General features: G+C 38.5%; 1 protein-coding gene across 1 annotated transcript in view; it reads left to right on the forward strand.

Annotated features, from left to right (window-relative positions):
- The window catches only part of kalrnb (kalirin RhoGEF kinase b), an 86,937-nt gene that overhangs the window by 8,751 nt on the left and 52,648 nt on the right, over positions 1-25,538 (forward strand). Inside the window, exons 2-14 of the mRNA XM_053684135.1 lie at positions 6,469-6,561; positions 6,747-6,861; positions 9,007-9,199; positions 10,127-10,627; positions 14,126-14,248; positions 15,238-15,429; positions 16,086-16,217; positions 17,990-18,220; positions 20,958-21,080; positions 21,537-21,728; positions 22,033-22,202; positions 22,489-22,663; positions 24,117-24,312. Coding sequence (XP_053540110.1) covers positions 6,469-6,561; positions 6,747-6,861; positions 9,007-9,199; positions 10,127-10,627; positions 14,126-14,248; positions 15,238-15,429; positions 16,086-16,217; positions 17,990-18,220; positions 20,958-21,080; positions 21,537-21,728; positions 22,033-22,202; positions 22,489-22,663; positions 24,117-24,312 — 2,436 coding nt within the window. The remainder of the gene's footprint in view (positions 1-6,468; positions 6,562-6,746; positions 6,862-9,006; positions 9,200-10,126; positions 10,628-14,125; positions 14,249-15,237; positions 15,430-16,085; positions 16,218-17,989; positions 18,221-20,957; positions 21,081-21,536; positions 21,729-22,032; positions 22,203-22,488; positions 22,664-24,116; positions 24,313-25,538) is intronic.

Raw genomic sequence — 25,538 nt, forward strand, 5'->3', positions numbered from 1 at the left:
AACACCAACTTCCTGACATGCTGGAGTATGAGAAGAAAAGAATTTCACTGTGCTGTAATGTATATTAAAGCAAAAATAATCTCCATATGCTATATCATGTGCACATGCACATATAAATGAGTTCGTCCACATTTGCCAGTTCTACATGATATCATTTCATTCACCTAATTTCTGGCTTTTAATCAAATTCTGATCTCATGTTCCATACTCCATACTCACACACACAAATTCACCATGCAGAACACTAACACCAGGCCAGTGCCAGCTATTGTTCTCAGAGTTTGAATGCAGGAGGGTGTAGTGCACCCGTGGGTCAGAGTGTTTTATTCCAGCTGCCCTTGACTGGAGTCGGATTCACACCGCCATTTGGCAGCGCCTTGCCATGATTGGTTTCATTTGGTGATTACGGAGAACAGCCCATTTCCCAGTCCTCCTTGGAGGTTTTGTTGTGTTCTTTGGTGAACTATGATCCTGTAACATAGGAAGCCTTTCCTCTTTAGAGGTTTCCTGTCCATTGATAATGTTTTCACCATGAATGGCTCCATGTATGTGTATGTGTTTATTTCAGCTCACGCTGTAATGGTCGCTGTACATTGATCATTTCCTCCCATATAACATGATGACGTATTCATAAACCATGCGAAAGTGATGCATTCCATCATTATGAATTATTGATACAGCACTTTGTATTCAGTGGTCAATGTATCAGTGAGTTGCTAACTATCTGGGTTGCCAGGTACTCATTATTTATAATTGAATTTGATTTCATTGGACTTCCTGCTGTAGGGTTTTTCTTTTGTCTGGATATTTTTGCATACATTTCATTAATTAGATTAAAGTTTTATAAGGTATGCTGGATTTTTTTTAATTCAAAGAATAAATATATGGTTTACTGTACACTCTTTGGGGCTGTGGTTATGATCAACATGGAGTGTAAAAACAGGTTAAATGGTGAATCTGTTGGTGTTGGTGGTCAGTTGTAAGAAGTCGTATTTTTACTAGATGCATAAGAAAAGCTATTTATTTATGTGTTTGATTGTTTATTTATTTAATTATAACAATGTACATAAGAAATAAAACACTATATTTTGAGGTGTGATGTAAAAAAATATATATATCAATAATACGGTGATATGATGTTAGCCAATATGTTTTGCTCCTGTTATACCACAGCAATTTCCTTATCATTGAAGTTTTTTATTTATTAAAGAATACTTTTTATCCATTTGTAGTTGCATTTAATATTGTGGAATGTCTGTAAAACGAGTAAGCTACTGCAGTTAGTTAAGGTATAACAGCTATAAATAGTCGTATCCTCACCAGCCTCTCTCACTTTCTCTCTCTTGAAGTTATTAAGACAAAAAAATGCAGGAAACCAGGAAGTTCTCTGTCCTGAAGATTTTTCCCCCTGTGGCAGGAAATTTACTCACTGTTACATAATGTTCACAAAGGAGACTCCTACCCATAAATGCTAAACAAACATCTCCTTACAGAAAACCTCAAAAATATCAATGATTATACGCTTTTCTTTGTTAAATCACATGTTTTTTTGATTACGTGGCGCGTCCGTCATTCACGTCCCTGAGTAACTTGGCGCTATAGAAATTATGACATTAGAATTAGTGCATTAATATAAACCTGTGATTTAAATAACAGCCTGAACTACTCGCAGAGCTGCTATTATAGAAAATTAATCAAGAAAATTAATACAAGATCATTTTGGGACTCTGATGTTCAGAAAAATTGTATGGTTTTAACATTGATGATATAAAAATATAATGTTAATGTGTGGATATTACAATATATTTTGGAGTCACGGTCAGATAATTAATTTTGCAATTTTTTTTATTAATCACTGGGCTGATTTTGTCACACATATCCTTCAACCATGTACACAACTTTACTGCATATACAGTTCATGTATGTCTGGTAAATGTGCTTTATAAATGCATTATATGCTGATACATAGACACCATAATGCGTAATTACTGCTTCTATGACTTCTAGACCTGCTTTATGTGTGTTATGTGCTAACTGGAGTGGGGGATGGGAATGGGAGCGTCTGATATGTGTAATTGAATAATTTTTCTCACCTTCTTCTCGCTGTTAGACCCATTAGCACATATGCTAGCCCTCCTGGCTTTGCACAGACGTAGGTGTGAATTACCTGACATAACTCCTGTCTAACAAAATTAAACGCTGAGCGGCAAACATATTCCTTTTTAAGTCATAGAAATATGTGCTGTTGGTAAATAGGAAATGAAAATTAGTGCAAGGTTAATTGAATGTTGGTTGAAATTTCTCAGGCACTGCTCCTTGAGTCAGACTAGCTCAGATATCCCTCTATTGCAATGGGTTTTTTTTTTTTGTCAATTCTAATTTGTGTAATATTATGAGATTCTTAACCCCAAAATTGAAATCTCTTCTATGTAAAAACAGCAATAAATGCATGAACAGAGTAAGGAGGGATTTCTGCAGTCTGTCAGCATGTCATGTGAGCTCCTTTGGCAGCCACTGCTACTTGGCGTCTCTGACACAGAGCCAGTGACCCGATGAAAATGCAGTTGTTGGATGTGCTCCCGATCCTGCAAAAGGTTCTGATGAGGTTGCTGGCTGTTAACACTCAGAGGGTCGTACCGTCTCAAGATGTTGTGATACAAAGCATCCAGTGAGTGTTCCATGGGATTAAACTCACGGGTCGTATTCACAAAGGCTAAAAGTAGATGGCTTAGGGACCAATTTTGGAGATATACTTTAAAAAAAAAAAAAACAGGTGGTAAAAGCGAGTCCTACACCTGTGAAAACCTCAGGAGTGTCCAGAGCAGTGGTTCTCAAAGTCGCGTCCATAACTCAAAAACAAATTGAGGTGTCAATTTAAAATATATAATGTCAATTTAACATGATCTGATGTTCTATTGATGTCAAATTTGGCATTAAAAAGCTCTATGGCTTCAATAAATGACCAAAACGCTATTGTACACATTTAAATAATGAGTCCAATTATATGTTTAAAAATAGATGTTGAGGGTGTCTGTGAAATTTATTTGACAGTTAAAATGGCTGTAAAAAAAAGTTTGAGAACTCCTGGTCCAGACTCCCAAGTGACTAAGACCGAAATCACGAACAATCTGAAATGGCTGCTGCCAGCAATTTAACAGTGCAGTCAAGGTAATGTGTTAAATCTCCTTAATGTGTAAGACATACTTTGCACCGCCTGTACTGCATCAGCCAATCATTTATTCATGACTCATTGGTCATCTGTAGCAATCGTTGAACATGACGTATCTCAGCGATCGTTCAAGATCTTAAAATGGTCCCGTATTATTACATACATTCCCTGGCCAGTTTAATAGGAGCACCTGTACCCCTGCCCTTTGATGTAATTATCTGGCATTGAAACGGGACAAACATCACCTGGTCTTTTTCCAATCATCAACTGTACAGTTTGGGTTAGTCAGTGCCCACTGTTGCCTCAGATTCATTTTCTTCGCTGACAGGAGTGGAACCTGATGTGGTCTTCTGCAACTCTAGCTCAGCCGCCTCAAGGTTAGATTTTCTGTGTGTTCTCAGATGCTTTTCTGCTCACCACGGTCGTGAAGAGTGCTTATTTCTCCAGCTCCAAACAGTCTTATTAAAAAGTTGTTGCTGCCTGTAGAACTGCCACTCACTGGATGTTTTTTGGGGGGTTTTATTTTTGTGTCATTCTGTGTAAACTCCAGAAACCATTGTGTGTGAAAATTCCAGATCAGCAGTTTCTAAAATAGTCAAGCTAGTCTCTCTGACACCAACAACCATGCCATGTTCAAAGTCACTGAGATCACATTTTTCCCCATTCTGATGTTTGATGAGAACATGAACTGAAGCTCTTGACCCCCATCTACTTGATGTTATGCATTGCACTGCTGCTACATGATTGACTGACTGGATGATTGCATTAACGTGCAGGTGTACTAGTGTTTCTATTAAAGTGGCCGGTTTATGAATAGGTTTTAAAAATGAAACTCATAGCTGGGAACATTTAGCCCAGTGGAAATATTCTTTCTGAATACAGCCTCAGATTTTTGAAACCTCAAGCTACAAATCCCTGGTTACACTACTGTACAGTCTGCCTCATAAGCGTGGTGTAAATTGATAAGTCTGGACCTTGTGGAGCAATGCTGGCACATGATATGCCTGCTCTTTATGTCTTTCAAGTCATTCCACAAAGCGGTCACCTCATCAGATAAAAATGCACCTTGTGAGCTTTTGTACAGTATGATCAGCTGATCAGCAGTAGAGTTTGAAAAGTACACAAATGTAGAAAATTCTGATTTGTTTGTTCAAAATTCCATGGTTAGATTTGTGTTTAGGTGTTTAGTCTAGTCTTACTAGGCTGTGCTAATCTTTTTGCTTTCTCTCTTGAAGGACCTTCCTTTGGCATTTTACATTTAGGCCTGGTCTCTAAATTGAACTCAAAATCAGAAATTCCGATTATAGGAATACAGTGTGAATACTTTTTTACTTTAGGGATGATGTTGTTTTTTGGTGTTAAACAAGAGTTTAGCTGTACTCATGTTCCATGCACATGAATCGATGAGGACTTTGGCTTACTGCACGTTGTGATGACGTCACATGGCGTTTCTTGGCACAAACCTGCGGTAATTTTGAAAAATTGCAAGCTCCTCCGAATATTGCGGCGTGTGCTTGATTTTGCGTTCATTTCTGTGATCGCAAGTAACTGCAGGCCACATTCATTTTCAAAACAACAGGATGTGCTAGATCAAGTGCTATTTTATAGTGGTGGAAGCCATATTGTTACATTAAATCACATTTGTGGGGATTAATGTGATAATTACAAGCATCCTAGACTCCGTTTAGATTTTTATTTCAGCACTTGTCATCTCATTTGTATATATCATCGTATTAGTCTTTTATTGAGGTCATTTTTAACTTCAGTGGTGGTTATTGAAAAACCCCATCTCGGATATATTTCTACTCTGGGAAAAATCTAGGAATCTCGGGAGCATGAAGCATACGCAGGTGATTTGCATAATCTGCATAATCCCAAAGAACACATTTTTCAGATATTTCATAGTAAATCCCTATTCATGAATGGGATGAACCTACATGAAAGTGATTTTCCTGTATGTGAACAAAGCTTATTTGTAAGGTGCAATTATGTGCCAATGGATTAGCAGTTACATGTCTTTCATATAGCTCATATAGATTCTGGATTTTGTGAAATAATTTTAAGGGCATTGTTCTCACTATTAACACTAACATTACTATTAACTATAGCTTAACAAGTTCCCACTGCTTCTTTACAAAGTCTCTACTTCTTGATTGCTATTTCTTGATTGCCGCTTCTTGATTGCTATTTCTTGATTGTGATTTGTTCAACAATTATGAATGCTTGTCTTCTTTTCATGAGCAGTTTTTAAAACATATGTTGGTGAAACAGTGGTGGAAATGCCCTGAAGATTTAGAGAGACAGTGAGAAATGGACAGAGAGGACGTGTTTGCATGTAGAGATATTGTAGGTGACACGGTGGTAAATCACAAAGCCGGGGTGTGTAAAATACTCTCTGATGTCCCGCAGGATCCGCGGAAAGCATCTGTTTCTCAGTACATTTAACATGTCATGTTCAGGAACAGCCTTTCTCATTCAGGTTAAATAGTTTATGCAATCCGCAGTGGAGAAACGAAGGGAAGCCCAGAGTAGATAGAGAGAGAGAGAGAAAGAGATTGAAAGAGAGCGATTGGTGTGTTTTATGCGTGTTTGTGTGTGTGTGTGTGTGTGTGTGTGTGTGTGGCCAGATGTAACTGGTCAGGATTATACCCACTAAGGAATTGGCGTAGGATTATGTCTACCAGCAAAAAAACATTAAGGAAATGTCCCGACGTCCAAACACTGTCAACATTTTCTAAACCAAAAATTTATTCTTTGATGCAGTGCAATTCTTCAAAATGATTCAGCATCACTGAAGTAGGCTTTATGTAGGCTTTAGTTAGGCTTTGTAAACTGAAAATGTCAACAGTAATTATAGGCTAGTGCTGTCAAAGATTCAGAAGATTCAGAATTCTGAAATCAAGCTGTATAAAGAATGAGTTGAAAATGTACTACTTCCTCTTAACAGAAAATAATCAAATCAAAGCAACATTTGTGCTTCATGCTAGGGCAATGTGGTACTGATATAAAGCAATTAAATTACTTCTGTAATAAATAAAGAAATACATAAATAATGTCAAACAATTCTTATCCCAGACAGCAAAACCAAAGGAGTGGCCTGATAGGAGAAATCTCTCAGTCTGACAACACTTATATCAGTAATATACTCTGGCATGGCCATTTGGTTTAAAATACATTGCTTTAAATGTTTCTTTTAATCTTTTAGGTGTAAATTAATAACGCTGTGTGAATTAATGTGGTATTGAATTACACTGTCTGAGTGTAAGTCTTATCTGGTTTTCTTTTCTCTCACATCTCAGTTCCGTCTCTCTCGGCCGGGTCTCTGAGGAACGACGGCGTAAAGGCTGCTGATGTTCTGACGGTTCTGAGGGAAAAGGTCGCCTTTGTCTCAGGTCAGCACCAGAGCGCATTTATTCAGGATTTATTCATTTTATGCAGCATGAAACTATTAAGACTGTTAATTAATGAATTGTGACAAGAAAAAGGAATTGTTCTCTGAGGTGTGATATATTTCTGAGGATGTGGCTTGTTGACATGGGGAATCCTTCTTTGCCTAAATCTCCGGTGTCTCTTTCAGGAGGCAGAGATAAGAGAGGTGGACCCATCCTGACCTTCCCTGCCCGTAGCAACCACGACCGAATAAAGCAAGAGGACCTGCGCAGACTCGTCACCTACCTCTCCACCGTGCCCAGGTGCTCCGAACCTTGTCCAGATTTATCACTGCCGTGCATGTGACCTGCCCATGTGACCTGCTCATGTGAGCTGCTCTGTGGAGACAGTGTGAACCACCAGGTGCTCTAGTGGGATGGTGCGAAGCAGTTACGAAAATGAATAAATGAATGTTTGAGGATGTGGAGATCAGCCACTGATCTGAGCAGATGGTGTGTGACTACAGCTGCCATGGATGATATTTATGTCTTGTGTCGGGAGGGCAAGCAAAAAAAAAAAAAAAAAAAAAATCAGGTATCACGCCTAACCTGATCTTCGATGACATCCAAGCTTTATTTTGTAATGTAATAAATTCCAAATTTGTAGTGGTGCTGTTGGATTTAGCCCTTGCTTCATCTCTACCTAAAGAGAGTGATATAGCAGCACTTCAGTCCTTTAGCCTGTCCAGCTCCCTCACCTCCTCATCTGTACACTCTGCACAAACAAAACAGCTTCCAAAGCATCACCTTTAACGTTTATACCACCACCAATGCCATCGCACTTGTCAGCTCGTAGATTGCTAACTAGCTCTGCTAATTAGCACCAGAATTGCTAAACACATTATAAATATTTTAAATACAAATTCATTTAATGTGTTTCAGAGCATTTTTCTTTAAGCACTAAGGTGGGTCAGCTTGCTAACTAGCTGTCATGTACTTTATGTGTTATTTTATTCAGGTAGTAAAATTCTAGCTAGGTAATGCTGGGCAGCTAGCTCATAGTAAATGTGAAGAAGAACCTGTGGGAATACTCCTAACTGCTCTAGATGTGGAAAAACAGGCACAAAAGCAGCACATAAGTACTTTAGACACAAATTGACCATGCTAGATGTTTACAGTTCCTAACATTACCTCTAGTAACTAATAGCTGACTAGCAGAAAAATAAGTCAGCTTGCCAATGTTAGAATGTCGCTAGCATCAAATATTCAATCAACACTGCACAACTGACCTAAACTACATGTTTTGACTGGTGTGAATCCCATTCTTGAATAGGGTGATATTTAACAAAATAAACTATCGAATTGTGTGTAAAATTTGGCATGTATTTCACTACCAAATAGGCTCATATATAAAATATACCGTAATTTAGAGCTCAATAGCATTTGAAGAGAATGACTTACAGTCACAAAACCAACTGTAAAGTGTTCATGTAGGTGTCAGCTATAATGCACACCTTTTAGATTTTTGATATTTAATCAAATAAACTATCAAATCATATGTAAAAATTTCGATTTTTTTTATACTGTATGGACTCATACACAAAATATACCATACATTAAAGCTCAATAGCATTTGAAGAAAGTGACTTCTTGGAAGGTTGGAAATTCTCCTGAGCACTGTCACTGCCTTCTGCCGCGTTCTCTAACTGAACTAAATGATTTTTATTACTGTAAAAAAGCAAAACGACATTGGGACGGTGCAAGTGATGTAATCGGTGTGTAGCAGAACACCGTGTAACACCGGGAACACCGACTATTGGTGTAAGCCTAGTTACAACCATCCATCATTTTATAGTCAAATATAAAACGATTTCAGTGTGTATCAGTACATTTTCTACATTTTCAGCACATTTTAACGATACCGTGATAATACTGATAACCGTGATAGTTTTGGTCAAGATAATCGTGATCTTTACTCACACACAGTGTTCCCAATATGGGTGCACAAAATAATTCTTAGGTGAAAACCCCCCCAGAAACATGAATAGGCGAGGCTTAAACGTGTTGTTTTTTCCACGGTTTGCAAGAAAAAGACTACAAAAATCACTTTACCTCCTGTGTGGTAACTTCTCAGAATTTATTTTGCTACCTCATATAAACGTGATATTCAGTATGTATCGTCTTTATTTGTCACCGCACTGGCACAAAGCAGCTTTATTGAGATCATCTACAAATAAAAATCACAGTGAATCTACATTTACAGCTTGCATTATGAGGAAACTCACATGATTGAAATGTGAGTCACAGCAATTAAACCTCCAACACTGCGTCAGTGCATATTTACACTCTGTGTGTTGGCTACATTGGTTTTTATTTGTACAAGCTTCATGAAAGTTTTCTGGTATTTTAGCTGCTCTCTGTCTCTGACTTTGACTCTCTTCCTCTTTTTCTCTCTCCCTGTCTGTGCAGTGAGGATGTTAGTAAGCGTGGCTTTACCGTGATCATTGATATGCGTGGCTGTAAGTGGGACCTGATTAAGCCGCTGCTAAAGACATTGCAGGAAGCATTCCCGGCTGAGATCTGCGTGGCCCTGATCATCAAACCAGACAACTTCTGGCAGAAGCAGAAGACCAACTTCGGCAGCGCTAAATTCACATTTGAGGTTTCTAACTACATGTTCTAACTTAGTGCTCATCTCTAAATACAGTCTGGTGTATCGTATTTCATGGATATAAGCATTTACATTGATCGAGACTGTCTAAACTTTGTGCAAAATATCATTCTAGAATTTGATAAACTTCTCAGGAATTAATAAGATTTGATTTGGCAGATAGCGGACCATATCTGACAGCATAACTGCTCAGCGTTGGAAGATATACCGTCAGGTCCATAAGTATTTGGACAGCGACACAATTTTTGTCATTTTGCATCTGTACACCACCTGGATTTGAAATTAAGCAATTGAGATGCGATTGAAGTGTAGACTTTAAGCGGTTTATGAAAAACATTGCATTAACCGTTTAGAAATTACAGTCATATACTTTCCAAATACTTGAGCTGACTGTAAATAGTAGTAGTAGTGTAGTGGTGCAGCATGTTACAAGATGGTTTTGAGTTCAAATCCCAGGACTTTCTGAAAGTCACTGTAGATGAGCTTCCACTGCAGGAACCTTTTCAGGAGCTCAAGTATTTCAAATGCCATTTTTAAAACCTGCATTCATTTAGCATGTGATTACTAATTACTACACTAGCTAAGCTTAGCTTAGAGGTTCTGTGGTTAAACATTTTTCTCGTCATCCTCTAATTTCAGACATGGTTGGTCCAAAGCTTCATAACTTCTGTTATTTTTATAAAGGCCACACTTCCTTGTTTCCGCAGAGTCGTTACCTCTCAGCAGCTTAGCTATATGTTTGGATTGTATTCTACCTTACTTAAAAGTCATTTTGAATAAAAGTATGCACAAATAATTTTTTACAAAAGAAACAAAAATGTTCATACAAATACCCTGTCATCAGTATGCTTAGTAAAGTTGAATAAAGGTTTTGGAAGTGGGTTTTAATTAACTCCTGACGTCTCTTGTTCATCGCAGACGAGCATGGTGTCCGTGGAAGGCCTGACTAAACTGGTGGACCCGTCCCAGCTGACGGCCGACCTGGACGGTACGCTGGAGTATGACCACGTTGAGTGGACAGAGCTGCGTGTTTCCCTAGAGGAGTTCACATGTGGAGCACTGCACCTCCTCTCACGCCTGGAGGAACTTCAGGAGACACTTTCATGCCAGGAGATGGCCCCGGATGCCGAGGAGGCACGCAGGCTGCTAGAGGAGCACGCACGCCTGAGAAAGAGCGCCACCAAGGCACCCGTGGATGAGCTGGAGCACGAGGGACAACGTCTACTGCAGAAAATCAGGGATGGCGGGGATGGACGCCTGTCTGGAGGACCTGACTTTCAGAGCCTCGTTCCTAGAGTCGCCGCCCTGCTGGACAAACTGCAGGCTGCGCGCCAGCACCTTTTACAGGCCTGGCACAAGCGTAAACAGCAGTTGGACCAGTGCTTCCAGCTCCGACTCTATGAGCAGGATGCCGAAAAGGTGAGGGAAAGAAACATGAAGAAGAAACATTTTAAATTGTGATCTTTCTTGAATAGTTGATTGAGATTATATGATACTTGGATCACATTTGTTAATATGGCCTGATAACAGAGATCACATTTTTTCTACCTGTGACAAATGCAAGCTAAGTTAGCAGTGTTTAATTAACTGCATTCGATTTGCATAACATGTATATTTACAGATCCTTGCAGATCCTTACAGATCCTTCATGAGAGAGAAAACATATATACCTATATTCTTGGGCCATTTAAATAGTTTATGTTATCATTTATTATTATTATTTCAGCCCTGCTGAAAAAAACAATAGAAACCCTCATAGATTTTGTAATGATTTTAATGGTTATAATGGGAATTGTGTTGTAATCTGCTGCCTTGTATTAGTGGCATGTCATGTCTAGTGGATACCATTAAAGACCGACATTCTTAATACCTCCTACTACGTAATGGAAACCATTTGCTAATGGTTTTAATGGTTAACAGATGATGGTTTGTAATGGTATTTGTAGTGGAAACTATTAGAATTTCTGTGATGGTTTCCATTGTTGTTGTTTTTTCAGCAGGGAGATTAATGTTATTTTTAAGTTGAGTATATATATTGAACAAAACTTTGATATAATGTTGAGGTTATAGCAGCCTATTTTATATTTATAATAAAAGAAGAACAATTTGACAAAGATGTGTCTTTGTAAAATCACATTCCAAAGATACATATAAAAATCTTTTGTTTAGGGCTGCACGATCAAGGGTGTGCAATATTACAGAATTTTGTCAGTGTCATGCTAAATTTCATGCTACGCTTTTGTGGATTTCTTCAGTAGACTGACTGAGATTGTTTAGTGACAAAAAGTCTGATTATTTTCATTTTTCCTTTTTGTTTACAAAAAGTGTTTGTATTGTAAACTTTTCCAGGCACATGTTTATGGACGTAAACATGGAAGTTTAGTTTGTGGTCGATGTTAAGTGTAATTACAGTGTAATTTTGGTCACAAGGAGTCTCTTCTTATCAATTTACCACCACATCTGAGGGAAATGTTAGCATTCTCAATGTTTTTGTCTGTTTTTTATTGCCATACTGCCTTTACAAGGCAATGTCTAGATGGAAGATTTAACTTCTGGGTGCGAGCTAGCTAAAGTTTCAGCCTTAATCATATTTGCTAATTGCCTAGCAACAGTTTTTCCACAGATATAAACTCTGAAACGAGCTGTGGGTGTATTGTGTGCTTGTCTCGCTATTTAACTAGCTGAAGATTAGCTTCATTCATAAGCCTATGGTAGTACCACAATTATAACCATTTGAACGGCTAGCGTGTTGTGTGTTTACAGACTCATAGGTCAAGGTGTATCATGAAATCTATTTGATGTAATTGTTCTCTAAGTATCTAACAACCCTGTCTCTGTTTATTAGGGTAATAAAGGCTTAATGTAATGATGCGTATTATAACACAACCCGTGGCACAGTAATTGTGTGAATATGAAATTTAATCAGAATGATGATTCTTTGCTTGGGAACGCTGTAATGTTTAGTTAAGGATTTAAAGCTGGAGTCATTTCCAAGTGCTAAAACAGGAAGGTAATGAAGTGAGGAATGTTGAGGTCTGTTTGGATTTTCATATCAGTGATGTCTCTCCACTTCACTCTCCCAAGAGGCTGTTTTTTGTGCGGGAGCTTGTGTTCCGTTTAAACCCAAACTGAGCAGGAGTTTCACACAAGCCCGGTCCTGCCGGCATGGTCCATCTGTGCGCCGATATTGCCAGAACACCATTGACATCCAGCCTGAGAGAATAAATGAGAACGACACAGTGTGATAGAGAATAGATGCTATGACAAGTGCTACAAAGAGAGAATGGAGTGAGAAAACCTGTGGTGAAAGAATGACATGGAAAGCGTAAATGAGGATCAGTGCATAGACAGAGAACAGGACAATATGGATATACAGTTGACTCCAAAATAAACATTTGATTTGAATTCTCCACATATAAGAATGATCCAATACATACAATATTTCCTCCAAGACATTTGGCAAATGAATGACACTTATAAAGAATATTCATAAGAAATGCATGTTTGCCTCACACCTATGGGGTGGGGGTTTGAATCCCCCCTTCGCCCTGTGTGTGCGGACTTTGCATGTTGTCCCCGTGCTTTGGGGGTTTCCTCCGGTCCCCTCCACCTCCCCGTCAGTCTAAAGACATGCGTTGTAGACTGATTACCATTGTCCATAGTGTGTGAATGTGTGTGCGCGATTGTGCCCTGCCCTATGTTTTGGCACCCCGTCCAGGGTGTCCCCTGCCTTGTACCCCGAAATCCCTAGGATAGACTCCAGGCTCCCAAGCGACCCTGTGTAGGATAAGCATCAGATGACACCAAAATTGATTTCTGTGGACATGCACGTGATCTGCATGTTTGACAAACAAGAGGACTGGATACAAGTAAAACCCCCCAAACCTACTGTAAATTACCAAGATTTTAGCCCAAAACCTCGTTGTTTCTTTCATGAGGTTATAACAAAAGAAAAGCAATTTGACGAAGATGTGTCTTTGTAAAATCACATTCAAAAGATATATATAAAAATCTTTTGGTTAGGGCTGCACAATCAAGGGTGTGCAATATTACAGAATTTTGTCAGTGTCACGCTAAATTTCATGCTACTCTTTTGTGGATTTCATCAGTCCAAAGACATGCATTGTAGGCTGATTACTATTTCCAAATTGTCCATAGTGTGTGAATATGTGTGTGTGCGAATGTGTGTGTGATTGTGCCCTGCAATGTTTTGGCACCCCATCCAGGGTTGTCCCCCGCCTTGTGCCCCGAATTTAATAACTTGGCTGAGCGTACATCATAATCAACAGAGAAAGTCTTTACAACATTTTTTTTGCAACACCCTTCTTAGTCTCTGGATTTGAGCCCAAACGTGAATAGTGAAATGTTGAAATCTTTTGCATGTTGGAGTTTCCGTGATCTTCTACAAGAGTCTTTAACCTAGAGGAAGCGGATTGGTGATGTTATTTTCTCCAAGTCAGGCTTCAGCATATATTAATTGTAGGGGTGCCAATACTTCACAAGAAACGTTTACGTTTAGAAACAAATTAAACCAGTCATGCTCAAAATATGGCATATACTTGTTCATTTTGTAAAGAGTTGAACAGAAAGTAGGAGTGAATTTAACGGTTTATACTCGGCCTACGGGCAACTAAATTTTTCTGGGACTTGCATCCGCTGTTGAATAAATATGCCTGTTCTGTAGTAAATATTTATGTAGGAGCACTTGTCCTGATTGGTTCAACTTGATAATCTATGCTCTGTGAGGCTCGTTTATCACCATATGGCCTCATAACAGGAAGCACTTCAGACTCCGCTAAGCCAGTGTGCTGTCCTTTTTCTCACCTTCTCTCTCTCTCTCTCTCTCTCTCTCTCTCTCTCTCTCTCTCTCTCTCTCTCTCTCTCTCTCTCTCTCTCTCGCTCTCACTCTCACTGTAGATGTTTGAGTGGATTGGGCACAACAAGGAGCTGTTCTTACAGACGCACACAGAGATCGGGGTGAGCTACCAGCACGCCACTGACCTTCAGACGCAGCATGACCACTTCGCCATGAACTCCATGGTAGGATTCTTACAGCATGCGATATCATTGTGTACAAAAGGTCATCCTCATTATATTCATATATCTCAAAAAACCTTGTTGTTGACTTGCTTGTTTAAGGAAAGTTATTTGCTTTATCACTCACATTGGAGCACCTGTAGCTGTTTAAAGTTGCTGTTTTTTTCTTTTAGGAATTATGATGAGTTTGATGAGTTTAAGTTGAGCTTTTGAGTGGTAGTTGTCTAATTTGGTGAGTTTGAACTCATGGATAATTTAAGCTGCCTTTATTATGGACACGTGTTATTAAGCTTGATTATTTGAGATGTTCCAGTTAACTGTATTATTGGATGAGTTTGAGCTGGATCATTTAAGTTAGCTTCATTTTTTTGTTAAGTTTCAGTTAGCTGGATTATTTGATGAGCTGGAATTTGCTGGATAATGTATGTTATATTGATTGTTGGATAAATTCCATTTGGATTATTTGACGAGTTAGAATTTCCTGGATAATTTGATTAGTTTGAGTTGTCTTTATTCCAGATCCAGTTAGCTGAATCATTTGAGGTTATTGAGAAGAATTAGCAAGATCTTTGAGGAGTTCTAATTAGCTGGATCATGTGATGAGTTTAAGTAAGCTAGATTATTTCATGGATTTGTGTTGGCTGGATCAGGTTTTGAGTTTGAATTTGATCATTTGATGAGTTAGAAATGGCTGAATGATTTGATGGATTTGTTCCAATCTGATCATTTGATGAGTTCCAACTAGCTTGAGTATTTGATGAGTCATTGAATTTATCTGAATTTGTTAGCTTGATGATTTGTTGATTCTTTTTTTAAATTTTATTCATTTCAGACCAATCTGATATCCACTCTGTAGCCTGTACATTGCTGGGATTTTCTACCAGTGTCGTAGCACATAAATCACTGCACACGGCACATGAGTCTTTTGAGAACCCTTTAAGAAGTTAGAACAAGCTCATGATGACTTGTGTTTCCTTTTTATATTTGGTCAGAACGCCTATGTTAACATCACACGGATCGCTTCGGTGGCCACGCGGCTGTGTGAGGCAGGCCACTATGCCACCGATCAGATCCAGCAGGTCTCAGCACAGCTGGATCAGGACTGGAAGAGCTTTGCCTCGTCTCTGGAGGAGCGCAGCGCCATTCTGGCCATGTCCTCTGTTTTCCACCAGAAGGCTGAGCAGGTCAGCTGCAGTTTTAATATGTTTAAATCAAATTTTGGCACAGGAATGAAATTAAACCCTGAAATTGTTTATCCAACATTTAAAGGTTTCTTTCATTGCTTTAGAAATGTGATCCAATCATGGAACCAAAATCAAATTTCATAAATTAAAAAATGTTGCTTCCTTGCACGGATGACCTTTCCTAACTTGGTTGCAAACAATCACTTATTATTTGCTAGCATCTGCGAATTGGTCTTGTTTAATTTGCTGTGGCTGTGAAAATAACTCTCACTTTGTCTCACCGAACAAAATTCGCCCTGATCTCCAGCAGCTAAATGTGCTAACTCGGCATATTTGGATCATTTGTTTAGTGGTCGTCTGACCTGGTTATCTCCTCCTTTGGTGTCTGTTTAACAAAAACATTGCAATCCTCTCAGAAATTTTCACATGTTACTTATAAATATAAATACTTGCTCTGCCAATATACTGCCCTTTACGTACGTACGTTTTTAATTTAATTCCTGGAGAGCACCACATCAATCTAACGTCACTTACTTTAATCCTGAATTTATGATCAGACAAAAGTTTGTATTTTCACCAACAGCTTAAGGGTAACAGACAGATTATTTGGCAGAAATTCTGTTTCTTCTCTATTTATTTCTGCTGTGGTTTGGCAGTTTCTCACTGGAGTCGAGGGTTGGGCGAAGGCGTGCAGCGAAGGAGGATTGCCCACGGCGATGCAGGAACTGGAGTTGGCCATCCACAGCCATCAGAATCTGTACGAGCAGGTGACCACAGCATACACAGAGGTACGTGCTCACACTGCTCAGAACATTTTCATATGAAGGTCGTTCCTCAACCGCAGTTTATTATAATACCGTTTTCAAATGAACAAGAAACTTTGTGGGTGAGTCCACGACTGGGGTGTATGGGGTAGTGAAATCAGAGTCTGGAGAACCTGCTGACCCTGAAATTAGTAATACTTGGGGAAAAAAACCATCTTAAGATATTTGAGTATATTTTTCTGAATTCTGCTACTATTTAAAATTCAGGTCTCAGGTTAAGAAATTCAAGCTGATGAAAAGTCGGGTTCAAATATTGCAAGTATTCAAATTTTCAGGTTAAAACGTCAGTTTTCAGGAAGTGAACTATTAGGGTTAGGGAAAGAATGTAATGTTCCACACATCACATGTTCAACAGGAATTTTCTGAAGATCAGGGGAAGAAGAAATAGTAATGCAGATCTCCTTCTCATTATCATTTCTATAGTTTTAGAAATATTGTGAAATTTACCTGATGAGATCCAGATACCCAAATTATAGACTGGAAGTAAACTATTCATTTAAAAAATAATATCAATCTATTTAAATGAGTAGAAAGTCCTTACTGTTCTTATTGTGGTAGTTAACCATATTTCGTGTATTTGCTAATTCTATGATAAAAAAAAATCAACCTTGTTACTTCTTTAAGAGCAAAATTCAGCCTGTCAGCCTGTCACTATTCCTGGAGATGGGTTAACTAATCATTTGAAAGGTTAAATGTACATTTTTAGAGTCAATGTTGAAAAATGTTTTTTTTTTTTTTTTTTTTTAATTTTTACTAATTTTATTGTAATAGAATAATCATTATATAGTATATTCTATATCATTATATATTATATAATTTATTTATTTATCTATTTCTTTCTTTCTTTTTTTCTTTCTTTTTAACCCGTTCATGCATAGTGTTTACACTTATGGACATTCAATATGTCTCTTTTTTTATTATTTAAAAAAAAAAAAACTTTTTAGGAAAATATAAAATGTTAATCAGCTCCAAATCACTTGAGAGCATTATTGTAATTATTGTAATTTAACATAAACGTCTGTTGCTCTCTAGACTATTTGTCATTCTTTACTCACGATCTACATAAAAAAAAAATACTAATTCATATAATTACTATACACACTGTTATACCTATATCTTTATTTATTTATATAATTATTATAATTAGTTTTTATATATATATATATATATATATATATATATATATATATATATATATATATATATATATAATTATATATACTTTGTTTGGTTTGGTTTTGGAAGGTTTTGGAATTCTAAACTGTGTAAATTTTGTATATGTAAATGATATTTTGTATCATTTTGGTGCTCAACATTAGAACTGAATGTTAACAGTTTTTGGACATTTGACGATCTATACATTTGTTATTATTATTCTTTTACATATAATATTTTACAATTTTTTAACTCATGGTATTCCTACACATGGACAAGTAAAACTGTCTAAATATATATACTTGTATATAAATAATTTATGCATAAAAGAGTTAAATTAACACTATGAGTTAATCCAACTCATATAACACATATAATAATGTTCACAAACTGTTTATATATAAAGCTAGGTACTATGTCTTTGTCCACCGATATTCTTCTCGGTCTCCGCCTGTCCATGTAGATGTCAATAAAACCACCCGGGCACAATTCAATGCTTTTTGAAAATGTGTATTTTTTTCTCGTACATTTTGTATCTCTCATGTGATTACAGACGGAATTGTGTCTCTTTCCTCTTGCAGGTGAGTCAGAAAGGGAAGACGTTTCTGGACGTCCTGCAGAGGCCACAGCCTCAGGCCGACTCTGGCTCGGTGACATTGGGCGCAGACTACAGCCAGGCGGTGCGCGCTGTTCTGGATGTGATGCATGAGGTGGTGCACGAGCACCGCAGGCTGGACGGTCTGCTGCAGCACCGCAAACTGCGCCTGCACCAGAGACTGCAGCTGTGTGTGTTCCAGCAAGACGTGCAGCAGGTGCGCTATTGAATATGACATGCACACACTCACATTCATACATAAAGAGTGAGAAATCAGAAGACATGACAAATTTTTGAAGTCTACTGTACAGATGGGTGACAAATTAAAAGGATAAAACGACAAAGTGTGTTAGTAAGGTGTTGGACCATGACAAGCCTGCGTCACTGAGCTTTGGCATCGGTTCTCTGGAGCGATGAACACGACGATACGATGCAATGCAATGAGAGCGAATGTCGATGTCTAACGCTCCAAAATCTCACATACAGTACGTGTTCTGTTGGGTTCAAAACAGTGAGTGTGAGAATGAAAGATTTTCATCCTTATAAAACCATCCCATGAGCCATTGTGCACAGAGGATGGGGGAGGAGTCATCTTGGAAGAGACCACGCCCATGATAGGATGATCGGTCATAAGCACTTTGCATTGATTTGCATTGACACTTTCCTTTAAGTGGATGACTGGACCTAAACCTTGCCAGAAAAATAAATAATTGCCCAGCATAACAGAGACACTTAAAAAAAGTTTTGTATTCTCACTCATCTGTAGCTACTTTTGCAAATGTGGCATATTCAGTACACAGTCTATACAGTATGTGTGTATACATGCATGTACATGTTTGAGAGTGTGTGCGTGGGACAGTGAGTGTGTGGGAGAGAGAGGCAGAGAAAGAGAGAGAGGCAGAGAGAGAGAGAGAGAGAGAGGCTGGCTGAGTCACAGTGCTGGATGAAATTTGCTCTGCGTCCTCTGGAGGTTTGGTATATTATGTTTGGACTGTGGTCAATACACTTCTGACAATACAGAGAGCTTCCTGCTAACCGAGGCCTATTATTGCGCTGTGAAAGCTTCCCTTTCAAACGGATCTTCAGGGTCTCAGGAAGGTAGACGGCCACTGGCTGAGTGGTCTAAGGTCAAGTTTACCAGATTGGGTTTGCTGTTTCCAACCTCAATTGAACAACCCCCAATAAACTATTAAAAAATGCGTGTCTGGGATCTGGCAACGCTGTCTTTGTGAAACCCAAATCAAAGATAACACAATTTTGTATATACAAGCTACATTTGAACCTGTTATAGCTCAGTTATTTTCCATAGTTATGAAGAAACATTTTTCTCTCTTAATAGCACAAACTATATGCCTTTCCTAAATTTTTCTGGAACAGTTTACAATAACAGTACGTGAATAATCATGCACTAATACCTGAATTAATATTTACTTAAATATGAACTAATGATGAGTTAATGCACTTACTAATCACAAACTAATGAAGAGCTAACATTAACTATGACGTGAGTCTTATGAATTCCTAAACAACCACCTTAAGTACAGGTTAGTACATGTTTGTTAGTTAATGTATAAATTAACATGTAGGAGTAAACTAAATCAAACATGCGCTATAAGACCAATCAAATATGTTTGTAATAATATAAATATATTTATTTTTTAAATATTACCTGTAACAATATTATAATATATTTTATATGATATTTATTTTAACGTTTAATTGTATGTATATTAATTCTGAAGTAAAATACATGAATAAAAACATCAAAATATATATAAATATAATTGGTAACACTTTACAATGACCTGAATTAATACTTGCATAAATATGAACTAATGATGAGTTAAGGCATATACTAATCACGTGAGTCTTATGAATATTCGTGCGTGAATAACAACCAGCTTAAATACATGGTAGTGCATGTTTGTTAGTTAATGTATAAATTAACACCTAGGAGTAAACTAAATCAAACGTGTGCCATAAGAAAGAATATGAATTCAAATGTTTCAAAAATTTAAAAACCTATTTTAATATTGGAATGGACATTAATTTGTTGTTTAAGAAAGCAAGTGTCAGTTCAAATCTTTATATCATGATGATCATGATGATGATGATTAGGATGTAAAAGTGTCAATAATACAGATTCTATGTGTGAAATATATGAGCTGTATCTCTATTACAAATATGCGTGTTTTTTAGGAGGTACTTTAAGAAGTAAATGATCTGGGTCACGTGACTAGTTAAAGAAAAACCACCCACCTAGAAATGTTCATCTAGAGTCCAGGAAAAGTGTCGAATTTATGTAACTCTTAGGTGATACAAAAAAAGAAGAAGAAGAAGAAGTTCCCATTTGTGGCTGGAGAGATGATAGAAATAAAAGTGCTAGAAGTGCTAAAAGTGCTAAAAGTGATAGAAATAAAAGATTGCACATCCTTTAGGTCATGTTTATAAGTTGTTTGTTTTCTACATTGTCATTATACTGTCTTTTATTTGCTTGGAAGCAGAAAAATGGTGGAATCTGATGAGTGGTAATCCTTTTAAGGATTGAAAAGAGACAAATTGAATTGGAGCATTGCAGTTTTCTGTAAGCTTAGTCTATACTGATTCTGGATTTGAATTCTGAAAGGGTGCCAGGTTTTTGTTTTTTTGGTTGTTACTAATTTTGCAGGAAAAGAATGTACTGGGGAATGAAATGAATTCCCCATGAAATGGGGAATGAGCATTTTCAATTAAAACTGTACAGCGTCCTGATTTACAGTCAAATTATTGATCGTATCATTCATTTCTATGGAGGGTGCCAATAATTTTGGAGTTAAGTTAATTATTTATGAACTGCACTGAAGGACAATGAACAAGTTTCCTCTCTCTCTCTCTCTCTCTCTCTCTCTCTCTCTCTCTCTCTCTTTCTCTCTCTCTCTCTTTCTGTGTGTTTGTGTTTGTGTGTGTGTGTCCAGGTCCTGGACTGGATCCAGAACCATGGAGAGGCGTTTCTCAGTAAACACACTGGCGTGGGGAAGTCTGTACATCGTGCACGAGCTCTACAGAAACGACACGACGACTTCCAGGAAGTGGCACAGGTACAGTATGAACAATGCGTGTGTGTGTGTGTGTGTGAGAAACACAAGCATACCTAAGCCCTACTTAACTGCTACTTAAACCCTACTTAAATCCTGTAACCAACCTGAAGTTGATTATTTTCCCGTAACTGCACACACCACGGTTTTATTCCTCTTGTACTGTACCATAGCAAATGATCAGTGATTCATATTATTTATAATTTAAAAAATGACATGGCATACTTCTTTTTTTTTTATCTGTTCAAAGTTACATTTAATGTTGTGAAATATCCATGAAACAGTTTAACTTATTGTTTTTCTGTCTCTTGAAGTTAATGAGATTTTCCTGCTGTTCTATAAAATGAATCACCACCTTCTGACCAATCAGAATCGATAATGCAACAGTAATATGATGTAGTGTAATGTCTAAATTATGTACACCTCTTTCTCTTTCTCTCTCTCTCTCTCTCTTTGAAGAACACCTACACCAACGCCGATAAGCTGTTAGAAGCAGCCGAGCAGTTGGCTCAGACGGGTGAGTGCGACCCGGAAGAGATCTACACCGCTGCCCATCACCTAGAGGTCAGAGTTCAGGAGTTTGTGCGCCGAGTGGAGCAGAGGAAACTGCTCCTGGATCTCTCTGTGTCCTTTCACACACACACCAAAGAGGTAAACATCACCCATACACACTTTTGGGAGACCTTGAATATCCAAAACTCCCTACACAAAGGTTATTATGCTTTAAAGCATTATAAGAAATAGCACTTTTTTAAGCGTATGTTTTTTTTAGGCTCACCATAGTATCTACAGAACAGCACAAAAGAAGAAATCGGACATTGTATTCTGTTGTATGGTTGTGTACAAAGATTTCCCCCAGAGGAATAAACTGATAAACCTTACGTGTATGTAAGTGTGAGTCTGTACAGTATGTATACTGTATGCCTATAACGCCCCTGTGTGTGTGTTTGTGTAGCTGTGGTCGTGGATGGAGGAGCTGCAGAAGGGCCTGGTGGAACCCGTGTGCTCGGAGTCAGTGGACACGGTGCAGGAGCTCATCCGGCAGTTTCAGCAGCAGCAGAGCAGCACGCTGGACGCTACGCTCAACGTCATCAAGGAGGGAGAGGAGCTCATCCAGCACTTACGGTGAGATCCTTTATGGTGAGATTACTGTTCGTGTTTCATTGTGCACTGGAGCTACAAAACAATAGAAGCAACAGCAGTGAGAGGATGACACCCTGGAAAATGACACATCTGGCACTGAGTCAGATCAGTGCCAGATGTGTTCATCACCAAGTATTCAGACCTTTAATATTGCATTAAGGCTGCCAGATTAGAACAGCTGGCAGTTGCGCAATGTTGCGTCTGTCCTCCTGAGCTCCCGTCACCTTTTCACTGCTGTGTGTGTGTGTGTGTGTGTGTGTGTGTACAGGGACTCAGCGCTGGCGAGTAACAGGCTGCCCCATGCCAGCTCCGTGGCTCATATCGAGAGCGTGCTGCAGCAGCTGGATGAAGCGCAGGCTCACATGGAGGAACTGTTCCACGAGCGTAGGATCAAACTCGACATCTTCCTGCAGCTGCGCATCTTCGAGCAGTACGCCCTGGAGGTGTGTGTCATGTGCGTCGCGCGCAGAAAATGATTTACAGTTCTGTGTTTGCAAGCTCGTCCAATTTGACGATTCTGAGCCCAACGTGCTTATCAAGCGCTGCTGTATTTGAACAGATGGATTATCAGTACGATTCGGTACGAGCCTGTGCTTGTTGATTTTGTGTCTGCGTACATGTTTTGTGATACATCAGGTCAATAGTTACATAGTTAGCTACTCAGTGTGGGTGTTTGTTGCTAGGGAATATGTCTCTTTATTTCTAGCAAGTGAGCATACCTTCGGTTGGCTGTGAGTCAGAGATTTTAAAGGTGTTTTTTAAAGCGTACTTAAAGGAGCAATAGGTGATTTCTTACTAGTACAAATAACCTGGCCAATATGTATCATTTGTCTCTGGGAACTATCTTATTTAGCATTTGAAGGGCAGTACTAAATGAAAAAAAAAAGATCTTTAAACAAATAATAATAATTTACACCGATCGTCCTGTTCAAAAGTTTACACCCCCCTGTTTCTTAATGTATGGTGTTGCCTTTATGAGCATCGGTGAATATTTGCACCTTATGTAACACTCGTGTACAAGTCCCTCAGTCGTCCTCAGTGTGAAACGATGGATCTCAGCATCATGTAGCCAATCTTGGAAAGGGGTCAAATATGCAGAAGATGCTGGAAAAGTAAAGAATGTGCAGGACCTGGAGGATTTTTATGAAGAACAGTGGGCAGTTTTAACTGCTCAGGACAAACAAGGGACTCATGAACAACTCTCACAAAATAAATAAACAGTCATTGATCATCCAGGTAACGACACACAGTACTAGGAATCAAGCGAATGTAAATTTTTGAACTGGTTAATTTGTGTAAATTCAGTTTTTATTGTGTCTTGTGGACTATATGTAAACATGTGTAATGTGAAATAGTTTATTCAGGGCAGCACTAAATAAACAACTAATTGCAATTTTTATGATCCCTCTTCTTCTTCTTCTTCTTCTTTTTTTATTATGTTGACGATTTTGCAATGGCATATGTAAACTTATGACCTCAACTGTAGAACTTGATAAAAAAAAGTCATTGTATAAGCCCTGACCTCGGCACAAGTGTTTTATGTGCCTGAGAAAATCCATTTTGCGTTATTGTATTCTGCACATTCTGTGTTGTTGTGTTTACTTGGGCCTCTTTTTATAGAAACTCTCCAACGCCCCTTCACTCCACCCCCATCACAGTTTGTTCAGAAAGAAATTTATGGCTGGAATCGGTAAGCGCTCAGCGCAGCCTAATAGTTTTACAATGAGCAAAAGATCCACGCTGTGCTTTGAAAAAATTATCAACAAGATAAACCAGAACAAACTGGTTATATGGAGTCATTTATTACTGGTGATGGTGATGAAGTGTCAACTTAATATTCTAAATCTTTAAAAATACAAAAACAATTATTCTTATCTTGTTCATTTGTACTCGTAGGTTACAGGCGAGCTGGACGCATGGAAGCAGGATCTGCTCCGCCAGGCATCTGAATTTAACACAGAAGAGCTCACGCTTGCCGAGCAGAGGCTCCACCGTCACACTGAACGTAAACTCGCCATGAACAACATGACCTATGAGGTCATCCAGCAGGGACAGGACCTGCACCAATACATCATGGAGGTGCAGGCGTCAGGTAAGACACACAGATACTAATCCTGCTTTTCCGTTTTATCCAAAAAGCACATTAAAATGTGTGTGTGTCCACATCAGGGCTTACAGTGACACACCTGATTTCACTGATTAAGCACTAACTGTTATCAGCCAGGACTTTAATTAATTAAATCAAGCCCTGTTAATCAATAATTGATTTGAACAGAAGCTTAAAGTAATACTGCTGCACTGAAAACCAACACAGAATGAAGCCTCTTCCAGTGATGGAGAGGAAAATTCTTTTGACAGGATCCCTGATTTTTTTTGTTGCTTTGTTCGTGGCGTAAAGGCTAGTGTTTGTGTTTAACGTCAGTGGTCTAGACGCTAGACACCATGATTTTAATCAACTGAATGGTGAGCTCAGAAAATCTACAGTACTTAAGCATGTATGTAACCTGACTCTGAATACACAGAACTTTCCCTGTCTAAATATAGACGCAACTCTTGGACATTGACTCTAGACACAGCGCGTAGTCGGTATACTGTATCTAGAATGCTGATCAAGGGCAGGTTTTATAAAGAAGAGAGGTTTGGACCAATCAGAGAGAATCTGGTAAGAACAGATAATAAAAAAAGTAGCTAATTAATAGTTTGTCATCTACCTTGTGCATGAGTTCTTGGTTTGTGTGCGAGATGTGTTTTAATAGATACACAGAATTTTCAAGCAACCCCCGAACCATAAACAATACAATTAAAAACCTTGAACATATCTGTGAGATAGCTTTAGTGTCTGATTGCTAATTTATAGTAAAGCCTGGTGTTTAGTCATGAATGTTTCTGACAGCAGTCAGAGCAGAGACAAAAAGATGGAGAATGGTGCATGGATGAGTGCGAGGCTTTAGAGAGGATGAACGAAATGCTGTACGAGTGTGTGGTATGGTTTCAGTGGCTCCTGTGGGTTTCTCCTACACGGACAGCGACACACCACCTCCAAGGCTCTTGGAGTTCATGGGCTGTTTGAGAAGCTCATCAGAAGGAGACGAGTAAGAGATAGACAAGAGAGAGAGAGAGAGAGAGAGAGAGAAAAGAAAAGAACAAAAAGTCCTAGCAGGTAGGCGTGAGGACAAAGAGTTCCATGTATTGGTGAGAGGAAGACAGAGAGAGAAATGGAGCGAGGGATCTTTTCCATATAATTCCACATACACAGTGTGTGCAGGGGTGGGGTTGCTATGGAAACCCCCCCCCCCCCTACATTCCCTATACCAAGGT

This window comes from Ictalurus punctatus, chromosome 12 (assembly GCF_001660625.3).
Source record: "Ictalurus punctatus breed USDA103 chromosome 12, Coco_2.0, whole genome shotgun sequence".
NCBI classification, from domain to species: domain Eukaryota; kingdom Metazoa; phylum Chordata; class Actinopteri; order Siluriformes; family Ictaluridae; genus Ictalurus; species Ictalurus punctatus.